This window comes from Monopterus albus, unplaced genomic scaffold (genome assembly GCF_001952655.1).
Source record: "Monopterus albus unplaced genomic scaffold, M_albus_1.0 scaffold545.1, whole genome shotgun sequence".
In the NCBI taxonomy this organism is placed as follows: Eukaryota; Metazoa; Chordata; class Actinopteri; order Synbranchiformes; family Synbranchidae; genus Monopterus; species Monopterus albus.
This window is the reverse complement of record NW_018128425.1, coordinates 120422-131384: the sequence shown is the minus strand read 5'-3', so window position 1 is coordinate 131384 and position 10963 is coordinate 120422. Positions and strand designations below refer to the sequence as shown.

The window sequence follows — 10963 nt, the reverse complement described above, 5'->3', positions numbered from 1 at the left end:
GAGATTTGCCTAGCTTTGCTGTGATGGCCAGATTCTTTATTTATAATTTGAGGAGCAGTTGTAGTTTGAGTTTTTTTATTTGCAAGATTTAAATATATTTTGTTCAAATACTCAGCTGCAGTTGAAAAAAAAGGTGGTTGAACTAATGTCTTTCTTAAAAGCTACTACATTTAACAAAAACAAAACTACCCTACAGAGAAAAAAAATCTATTTGGAGCCACTTAATTTTAAAAATGGTTGATATTTAAAATTTTGTATACATTGACTAGACAACATATAAAGTTGCTTTAAAATAATATGGTAAAGCCAGTTGGAGCAACATAATTTTTATGAGTTATCAACTTAAAAACTTGCCTTTAGTCTAACAGTTAAAATAATCTTACAATGAAGAGGAAAAGCTACTTCCCCCAACGCAATGTAGTTTGTTGTTTCAATGTAATTGGATCAATTTTAAAACAAATTTTCATCAAGCAAACAAGGGTGTGATTATATCACTTGTTTTTCACACAATTTAAACTCTGACTGAACTATTTAAAATAAAGCTGTGTCCTAAACTAAGGGAGAATGAGTCCAAAATATCACAAGGAGAACTTAGAAACAAGCTGGCGTACATTAACAGCCAGCAGAATGAATCTTATTTTCTTTTGCACTGATGCTTACCCAGGTGCTTTGCATACATTCCTGCATTTGGGATTGAGTTCTTGGCTGAAACTGGAGCAAAAAAAAAGGCAAACCACCGCAACAACAGGAAAAGTGTTCTTCACATCCATTGTACAAGCAGCAGCAGCATCCTTCTAGATGCATTCTCCTTCTCCAAAAGTAGATGGTGGGGTTTCACTGTATTGTAAACACTCCCAATTACTTTCACACACATAATCCAGATGTATCCACTTTATAAATATCAAATCCTTGTCCTTAAGGTGCTTTAAAAAGCCTCTACGCCATCGAGAGACTAAGCAGCGAAAAAGCGTCGCCAATCCCAGCAAACCGGGTAAGTCACCATATTCTTCATAAATGTTTTCCTGCAGTGCGCGGCTTACTCTGAAAGTTTCTAACTTAGCTGCCTTTCGCATTTTGCTCTCTGAGGAGAAGCGCCTAATTCGTAACTTTTGTCTTCTCTAGCGCTCTCAGGAGTGGCAGGAGGGTGATTCCTGATTTGCGTGGAGGCGGGACAATGCCTCTGATTGGATAACCTTTCACCTAGAACTGTCAAATTAATTCTGATGAAAGCCAGTATCTACACTGTGTGTCATATAACCACACAGCAGTAATTTTGAATCTTAGTCTTTCAGAAAATCAGCTGGCATGATGGCTTCAACCACATTAACATCACTATTCAAATGCAAGAGTGACAGGAACATATTTCTGAACATTTAAAAATCAATAAAGACATTTCATGACGGCCTATTTAAAATGACAATATCTGACGTCGGGCTGCCATATGGACTTGTCGAAATAACGAGACACGCAGCCCACTTGTATTTCTGTTGAAATAATGCTCTTATATATGCAGGTTTTTATATATGCAGTCATCCAGGTCATAGTAAGCTGAAAACGTAGAAAAAAATCAACTGGACTTGGTTTTCAGTCGAAGACGTTTCACTTCTCATCCAAGAGGCTTCATCAGTCAACAGTCCACCTCCACCAGAAGGACAAAGGACATTCTTTTGAGGACAATGAAGTCCAGATCCTCTCCAGAGAACATCACTGGTTTGAGAGAGGAGTCAAGGAAGCTATTTTTGTAAATACAGAACACCCCTCACTAAATAGAGGTGGTGGACTAAGACACAACTTGTCATCCATCTACATTTTGAGATCTCTGCCCAAACATACCCACCAGGACAATAGGCATCGGCCCACAGGGGAGGATTCAGACAGGTAAAAACTCTCACCGATACTGGGCTATAACGACTCAGTCGATAGGGGACATTGTTGGCCTTCAAAGGACTGAAACACCACAGATGGAGATAAATATCTCCGGCTCAACCCAGTTGGGCAGAACTGATGAAGCCTCTTGGATGAGAGGTGAAACGTCTTCGACCTAAAACCAAGTCCAGTTGATTTTTTTTTCTATGTTTACAGCAAAGTGTTGACTATTATGTAAAATTATGATTATGGTTATTATTAATAGTAGTAATATGTAGGCCTATAGACATACTTTTGTCAAACACAGATGAACTTAATAATGTACAATAATTAAAGTGCTGACAGCCTATTGTGGTATGATTACTGACACACTTACTCATTATTAATGCAGTTGCACCTGCGCTTTCCCTTGTATGACCTGATGTCTCGGTCTACAGCTCGCACCAAATCAGCTACGTGATCATCAGAAGTTACAAACTTTAACTGCTACGACCTACGAACTAAGGTTTGGGTACCTGGATTAACGTTTCTATTCGGCAAATTGCCTTATTTCAACCAAGTGCGCACGCTGAACGTTGTATGACACTACTGGTCTTGTTTTACTGGAAGACCGAAGAAAAGCCGCTATTTTACTTAAGTAAAAGGCTTGTGTTATACTGGACGCACGCCGAATTGATAGACTAAAACAACGATGTCATAAAATGTGTTTGGCCACACTCAACATTCATATCCAAAGTAGTAAACTGGAGGCACGTTATTTACTGGGGTCTGTTATGACTTTACCATCGTGCGTCTATTACCTTCTGTGAAACGACTAGAGACTGCCGTCGTTTCTCCCTGTCACTCAGCGCTGCAACCCGTAGCTTTATTTGCTTTCTCAGCGCTTGTTTTGCAGCTCGCAAAGCGGCCATTCTTCCTTTGCTAACTGTAAATAGGTCAATAGCTGTGTGATACGGGGTCCGGGAAGGGACACGAGGGAGAAAAAAAATTATCTCACTTGTAGTTTGTAACCACTGATCTCGATTAATAACCAGGCATACTCCTTAGCCGTATCACCAAAAATGATAAAAGAAGCAAATAAAATTTCAATTTCATCTGGAGAAATGGACATCATATTTTAGAATGCTTTGCTTAAAGAATATGAAGGAGGAATTAAAGCAATTGACTTGTAGTGTATTCTTGTTTGTTCAAATGTAACAAATTAATCCTGTCTCAGCCAGATTCAGGTCATGTTCATATATCCCCACCAGAGCTCATCCCACAGTATACATTACAACGACAAAGTGGCGTTATCAGTATTTATGATTCTTGAATCTAAGGGCTAAAGTAGCTAACTCCAAGTTTCATAGTTCAAAACTTTAGGGTTATTTGTGTGTTTTTATGTCTGTATTGAAGCAAGAGGCCATTCTGATTTACTAGGGTTGACCTGCATGCTTTCAGCAATCCACAGTGAGCACGTGTTTTTTCAGAGCTGCATACACCAACATCTGGAATAACAATGTAAATTACCAAACCTCAAACAAGGGAACATGTAAAGTTTCAAAACCACAACACACATTTAGATTGTGCCTCTATCTACATACACATTTTAATAGATCTAGGGTGTGGTACAGTGTTTTTTCAAAGAAGAAGGTTTTAATGTATTATTAGTGACCATTGGTACATTATCAGACAGCAAAGAGCCATCATGTGCTCTCTCGCTACACAACAACCCCATGACCCAATGATTTAATTTATTCCATGTTATGTTCAGGGCATCTGTATGTCTGTTTATGTGCTTTGGTCAACTGGATGTTACTTTTAAAGTGCTATATAAATAAATTTGATTTGATTTTCTTGTTTGTTATTAATGTGCTATTTTTCATTTTCTTTTAAACAGGAGATTAGTAGCTTATCCAGCGAACTCTGGGCTCAGCTCAGGTTTTCCAGTACCACGAAGCTGAAGCTAACTCACTTTTTATCACGCTAGATCACCACAGTAACCTGCACAGTTAACCTGGTCTGGAGCAGCTTAACTTCAGAGGATCCAATCAGATCACTCGAAAAAGTGAGCGATTACTCCTACTGGATCATGACAGGGTCAGAGTCTACACTGATGTGATAAGTATTAAATAGATATTTCTGTAGAGCAGTCATATCATTGCACTGTTTCAAACTTTCCAGATTTCTATCAGACTGAGGGAGTCTGCAGCCTTCATGATGATCAGCACTGTATTTTAAATGCAGAAGATTATTTGATTAAAGACTGAATTCCTAACTGTCTATGTTTTTACAGTCTCCATCACTGCAGCTCTGAATAACTTGAGGAGAAAAATAATTCATGCTCTGTTAAATATTTCCCGTGATTATAAATGAACATGTGACCTGAGGTGTAGCTCCTCCCCAGAGAAGAGAGGACTTCTCCACTCTGGCAGCACAAACTGCTGGACTTTTTGTCTTCATAAAACAAAAGATACTCTGTGAATAAAGCCTTTAACATAATACTGAGCTAATGTACGGTATATTCTCAGTCTGTCCTAAATATTTGAAACTGATTTCTAGAGTTTCTTATTCTGTTCTAGTTATGCGACTATTATTTACAGTTCACCCACTGTAACATCATTCTCTGCTCTGTCTATAACCAAGTTCCTTGCAGGTATCATGCTCCATCTCATATTATTCTCAGTGGCCTACTTCATTCACTGCTGCTGTCGCTTCTATTTAACAACTTGGTCTCTTTCGCATGAAGAGCGCTTGTAGCCTGATAAGAAAACTCAGATTTAACAGAGCCAGTTGATAACAGGCTTCGTGGTACCGGTATCTAGGATCACCAATGTTATGCTCAGTGAAGCTAGATAACCCCAAGAGAGCCAGAATAAGATGAACTCACTTGGTGATACAGGCCTCTGGTCTCTAATGTGACAACTGTGTGCTTTGTATACTTGCCATCCAGCGCAGTCACCCCCAGTGTAGGCCTCCACTGCTGTGAAAGGCCTGCAATGTAAATGTAGCCTTTCTTTCATTAAAGGATTAAAAAAACATGACTGCCTTTAAATGTCACCTGACATTTCTTTAAAGTCTTCATTCTGTCATGATCCTACCCCGCTGGCTTCCCATCCCCAGCTCACCCTGACTCTCAGGCACTTTACCACTCTAAAGTGCCTTCACCTGCTGTTCAATCACTCACACCTGTTTACCTCAGTATATAGCAGCTCCTCACCATGTGGGGAGCTGCCAGATTGTTCTTTGCCTAGCCTAGACTTTCCAGCCTTTATTCCAGTGCCTGTTATTCTGAGAACAAAACCTTGCCTGTTTAACTGACTAACAATTTCTGCCTTGCCCCTATTGTTGGACTGCTACGCCTGTTATCGACACCCTGCCTAACTACCTACCAAAAATTCTTCCTTGCCCTCTCTGCCTGTTTGACTGTTTCTCCTTCACCTGGGACCCGTTTCAAGAAGGAAGTTTTGTTGAAACTGAGTTTGTTAACCCCGAAATGAGAAAAACTCTGAGTTTTCGGTTCCAGAAACGGAGGTAAATTAAACCCGTTTCAAAAAGAGAGGTAATCTAAACTCAGAGTTAGTTACTATGGCAACTTACTCTGTGAACCTAACCTGGTTGGGAGCAGGTTTTGTTCGGGATACCCAGCATTTCCTCCGGTCTCCGCCCCTTTTTAAAGTGAAAGGTGTTTAAATAGGCCTACCTCATTTAATCTTTCAGTACATTCATAGATTGCACATGTTTCTGTCACGCAGAGACCAAAATAGCATGTCCATTTATAGAGGATCCTGTAGATGAGGAGGCTGTATTAATTCGCAGGGAATTGAATTTACGTTACGATTTGTTGCAAACTGCAGTTTTCTTTATAACATCGGGGATGCAGAGCACATTAGTAAGGCCACTGTATGTAGAATAGTTCGGAAAGTGTGCCTCACCCTCAAGCGCTTTCTGTGAATTTTTGTTGTGTTTCCTGGGCACAAACCCCTCAGAGTCATTAAAGAGGAGTTTCACAGGATTGCAGGTTAGTGGTATTGAATTTGTTTCAGTAAGGCTAATCTGAAAAATGATGATCAGTTAATAACATCTTGCTGTGACCTCTGGAAATAAACTAATAATTAGAATCCCCTTCAGGATTTCCTAATGCGGTTGGATGCATTGATGGCACACATATTCCCATCAATGCACCTACATGAAAATTAAAATTCAATTCTTATATTATTACATCAGTGTTGGGTCAATTTTAAAAAAGTATTTTGATTAATGTAATAATTACTCTCCATAAAACGTATTGGATTATTTATTAATCATTACTTTACAAATCCCATATCAACCACAATAGGAATTTTAAGAAAGGGTAGACATAAAACTGCACTTTTAATTCGTACAAAAATCGGTATTTTATGCAATTACTGAAGTTACTCATTAAATTATTGAAGAATTAAGAACCATTCCTTACTTTACAAGTGACAAATAATAACATTACTAACATTATTTAGTAATTACTTACACCGAACACTGTATGATTAAAATGTAAACATACACATTAACTCAGCAGCTATTTTCCCCCAAGCTAACTCTCTCTCTGCTGCAGCCGTGTTGCTTTTTTTTTACGAAATATGGGCTTGTAGTCACTATATGTTTGTAGTAGCACATCCATTTCTGTTGGGGAAAAAACGCAGACCTATTTTTGCTTGGTCCTGTTGCCATGGTGACTCGTAATGTCTTCACTCCATTGTTCAGGGCTTTTTATAGTCGCGCTGCACGCGCCTAACTCTGAGTCAACTCTTTTCCAACTCTTTTCAGCTGTTCTGAAACCAAAAACTCCAAGTTTTCCAACTCTGTGTAAGTCAACTCAGAGTTCAGGTTTGAACTCTGAGTTTGTTAAACCTCCTTTCTGAAACGGGCCCCTGAGCTCTCCCACGCGGACAATTAAACTTCACTCTGTTGTCTCCAAGTACTGGCCTTTTTAATTGGGTTCACACCTCTACATTGATGGAAGCTGCACATGCTGCTCCTTTACACATTTTTTCTATGAATGGTATACTCGATGTGCTCCATTAAATGAGAAAAGATATAAGTACATTTTGCTGATGTCAGCCCTTTCAAATGAATTTTGCAGATATTTGTGTTGCCCCTTGTTTGTGTTGAAGCTTACTGAAACCATGAGATTATTGGACGCCTACAGTATATGACAGTCAAGTCACAGCAGCAGAGTTACTTTGCACCCTTTAGTGTGTGTCGTGTGATGGAAAAAAAATCCCTGTTTACTTGTACTAAACTGAACAACCTTTAGTGAGTGTGAAATAAAAAGAATTGAGATAGATATGTACTTTATTTCCTGCAAGAAATAGGAACAGTCTACAACAGCACTCGGAGGACTGTTAGAGGCTCCCAGAACAGAGGCAACCCAGTCATATACAGTATATGAGCTTTACACAGGGTTTGGGAGCATTACAAGAAAGGAATGTGGACTGATAACGTTCATGCACATGTGCTTCTCATTAGACAGAGGTCCTCATCCTGGTACAGAGAGACACGTTAATGAGGGAGTAGATCATTCAAGCACAGGTTACGCTACATCTAGTTGTTGTGCAGAAAAGCTGAAAGTTCATATACTCAGTGTGACAAAGTTCAACTCATTCTGATGTATACTAAGTTACAGTTTAATGCATAAAGAGTCAAACCAAAAATTGCCTCCATACTGGCCTTTAAGAAAAATGTCAAGACTTGTCTTACACATGCTGTTATCATAGAACTTTATAACTGACTAGATTAGGTTGATTGAGCTATATTAGATGCATTCACTTCCATTTATTGTCAACCCATTTCATTCAAAGATTTTTGCCCATACTTCAGACTCTGAAGTTCTGTCTTCTTGCTGCCCGACTTACAGTGTGTATGTGTGTGTGTGTGTATGTATATATATATGTATGTGTGTGTGTGTGTGTGTGTGTGTGTGTATATCTTTCACAATGTTATTTTATCCCTTAAACTAAACATTTCACCCTTATTTCCTTTAAATCTTTTTAAAATACTTGCTTGCTCTCGTTCCTTTCAAACTGGTCAGAAGCTATGTAAACTATATTTTTGCATAGTCATTTAGCAGGCTGGTTTGCATTAACTTCCAGAGGTCTGGAACAGGGTGGATACTTTAGGCAGCATGTGATTGGCCATGCAGTAGGAGGCAGGCCTGTCCAAAGTTTAACATCTGGAAGGGCTTCTTGCCCTGTTCAGTCATCCAGTAGCTCTGTGAGGTTGAGTGGAATATCACTGCCAAAGACAAGATGTCCTTTATTAAAGTAGATGCAACTTCTGATTTCTCCTTCCACAATCTCCCTTATGGAATATTCTCCACACCCGATAACGTAAGTGTAGTTTGTTGTTTCTGGTGATTGACAAAGAGATAAATACATATTTTCATCGACATTTGCTATGGAGTATTGTCAAGTGAGACACATTGAGGACTTCTGCTTGTGATTTTCAAAATAAATTCTTTACTTAAGTTTGAGTTAATGGAAACAATGTTTCTCTTTTGGCAACCTTCTGTTAATCAAGTCAAGATTTTTATTTGTCGTATATGCATAAACGGACAGTCTAGGCATAAAGGAATTCTTGTGCAGCTCTCAGTCAGGTAAGGAGTCAAAAGAATGAACACTTGGTCTTAAAATAAAGTTACATAAATACACAAAAATAGGGTAAGAGTATTTTCCCCAGTGAACTTCAAAAATCAAATAAAATGTTATTTGTATAGTGCCAAATCACAACAAAAGGCATCTCAGGACACTTTACAAAGTAAGGTTTAGACCTTACTGTTATCAATATTATTACAGAGGGAAAACCCAACAAATCCCTCTTGAGCAAGCACTTGGCGACAGTGGGGAGGAAAAACTCCCTTTAACGGAAGAAACCTGTTAGATTCACTCACTTGTCGGAGGTGAGTGAGTGAAGAAAGACAGACCCAGAGGGCTGACTTCAGTGCAAGCAATTTAATAGTGCTGTACAATATAAACCAGTGATGTGTAAAAGCAAACGTAAAGGCAAACCAACTATGTAATGTAGGACCGGGTGATGATCAGCTAGCAAGGAAAACAACAGATGATGGGTGGATATGATGAGGAAGGCTGAGCTACGGACGCTAGGGTCACTTCCGGTCTGGTCGGTGGGTTATAGATGGCTGGGGAGAACAGAGTAGACAGGGATGGTGTGTGGATGGAGTCCGATGACTGTGTACCAACCTGGCTGGTGGAGGTTTGACGGGTGGTGAGGATAATGGTGCCAGGGTAACTGTCCGTGGAGAATGACCGAGGAGAAAAGTCAGGGCAACCAGACTGAATAAAAACAAAACCGATGATAGCAAGAAAGGAATAGCGCTGGTAGTTGGGCAGAAAGCAAAAATGAACTGGCAAGGGAGTGAAAAGTGAGTCAGGTATAAATAAGGTAAAGGACTGAGTGAAAGCAGCTGGTGTCAAATTAAGGAAATGAGTGGCAGGTGTGCAAGGTGATGTGATCACAGACCAAAAAACAAAGAAAGGGAGATGAGAGGGGCAGGAGCAGCCGAGCAAACCTGACACCTCCGACAGACCCCGGCTCTTGGTGGGCGGCCTTCTGCCTCGACCGGTTGGGGTGAGTGGATAGAGGAAAGAGAGAAGAAAAAAAGCAACGACACAACAAACAATCAAACACGGGTCAGGTTGATGTGGCCGGTGACTGCTCATCAGATACATAGAGCTCCAGAACCAGGGCAACCTGCAGAAAGGTACAGGGATGATAAGGTACAGTACTCACCCTGTGTTTGCCCTGTGTTTGCTAGTGTTTTGGCTCTATGTTTATTTGGTGTTTCGTTAGTTTGTCTCATCTGTCCTGACGGTCCTCTGCATCCTTTGATCTGTTGTCTGGCTTGCTCTGCTAATTCCCTCACTGCTCCATGCCAGAAGGAAGCCACACTTACCCAGAGGGTGTCCGCCTCCTGAACTGAGACTGGGAGTTGGTTCCATAGGAGAGGAGCTTGATAGCTAAAGGCTCTGCCTCCTATTCTGCTTCTGTGGACTCTAGGAACCACAAGTAAACCTGCACTCTGAGAGTGAAGTGCTCTGTTAGGATGATAAGGCTCTATGAGGTCTTTAAGATACGATGGAGCCTTGTCATTAAGGGCTTTGTATGTTAGGAGAAGGATTTTAAATTTTATTTTGAATTTTACAGGGAGCCAGTGGAGAGAAGCTAATATGGGAGAAATATGATCTCTCTTGCTAGTTCTTGTCAGTGCTCTTGCTGCAGCATTTTGGATTAATTGGAAGCTTTGTAGGGAATTATTGGGATATCCTGATAGTAAGGAGTTACAGTAGTCCAGCCTGGAAGTAACAAATGCATGGACCAGTTTTTCAGCATCACTTTGAGACAGGATGCTCCTGATTTTTGCAATATTGTGCAGGTGAAAGAAGGCAGTTCTAGAGACTTGGTTTATGTGTGATTTAAAGGACATATCCTGATCAAAGATGACTCCAAGGTTCCTCACAGTAGTACTGGAGGCAAGAGCTATGTCATTTGAAGTAACTATATGATTGGATAGCAGATTTCTGAGGTTTTCAGGCCCAAGCACAATGACATCAGTTTTGTCAGAGTTTAGACGTCAGAAGTTACAGGTCATCCAGGCCCTTATGCCTTTAAGACACTCTCGGAGTTTGACCAGCTGATCTGATTCATTTGGCTTCATAGACAAATATAACTGAGTATCATCTGCATAGCAATGGAAATTTATGTTGTGCTTCCTGATAATATTGCCTAAAGGGAGCATGTATAAAGTGAAGGGAATTGGACCTAACACAGAGCCTTGTGGAACACCCTGACAAACTTCGGTCTGTGTGGAAGATTCATCATTAACATGAACAAATTGAAATCTTTCTGATAAATGAGATTTGAACCAACTTAGTGCAGTTCCCTTAATCCCAATAACATGTTCAAATCTCTGCAGCAAGATGCTATGATCAACGGTGTCAAAAGCAGCACTGAGATCTAAGAGGACAAGTATGGAGACAAGTCCTTTATCTGAGGCTAGGAGAAGATCGTTGGTGACTTTCACCAATGCGGTTTCTGTACTATGATGGACTCTAAAACCTGACTG

The 10963-nt window shown here is 40.0% G+C and overlaps 2 protein-coding genes across 4 annotated transcripts in view; one reads left to right on the top strand and one right to left on the bottom strand.

The window, feature by feature from the left end:
- Window positions 1-4972, bottom strand: part of mthfs (5,10-methenyltetrahydrofolate synthetase (5-formyltetrahydrofolate cyclo-ligase)) — a 22724-nt gene extending 17752 nt beyond the window's left edge. Inside the window, exon 1 of one of the 3 annotated variants that reach the window (XM_020588495.1) lies at window positions 4907-4972. In XM_020588495.1, the coding sequence (XP_020444151.1) occupies window positions 4907-4930 (24 nt within the window). In that variant the 5' untranslated portion in view covers window positions 4931-4972. The other 2 variants (XM_020588496.1, XM_020588494.1) reach the window with 2 other exon arrangements.
- A 3127-nt stretch (window positions 4973-8099) lies between these two features.
- The window catches only part of fah (fumarylacetoacetate hydrolase (fumarylacetoacetase)), a 39921-nt gene continuing 37057 nt past the window's right edge, over window positions 8100-10963 (top strand). Inside the window, exon 1 of the mRNA XM_020588498.1 lies at window positions 8100-8210. Within this exon, the coding sequence (XP_020444154.1) occupies window positions 8130-8210 (81 nt within the window). The 5' untranslated portion in view covers window positions 8100-8129. The remainder of the gene's footprint in view (window positions 8211-10963) is intronic.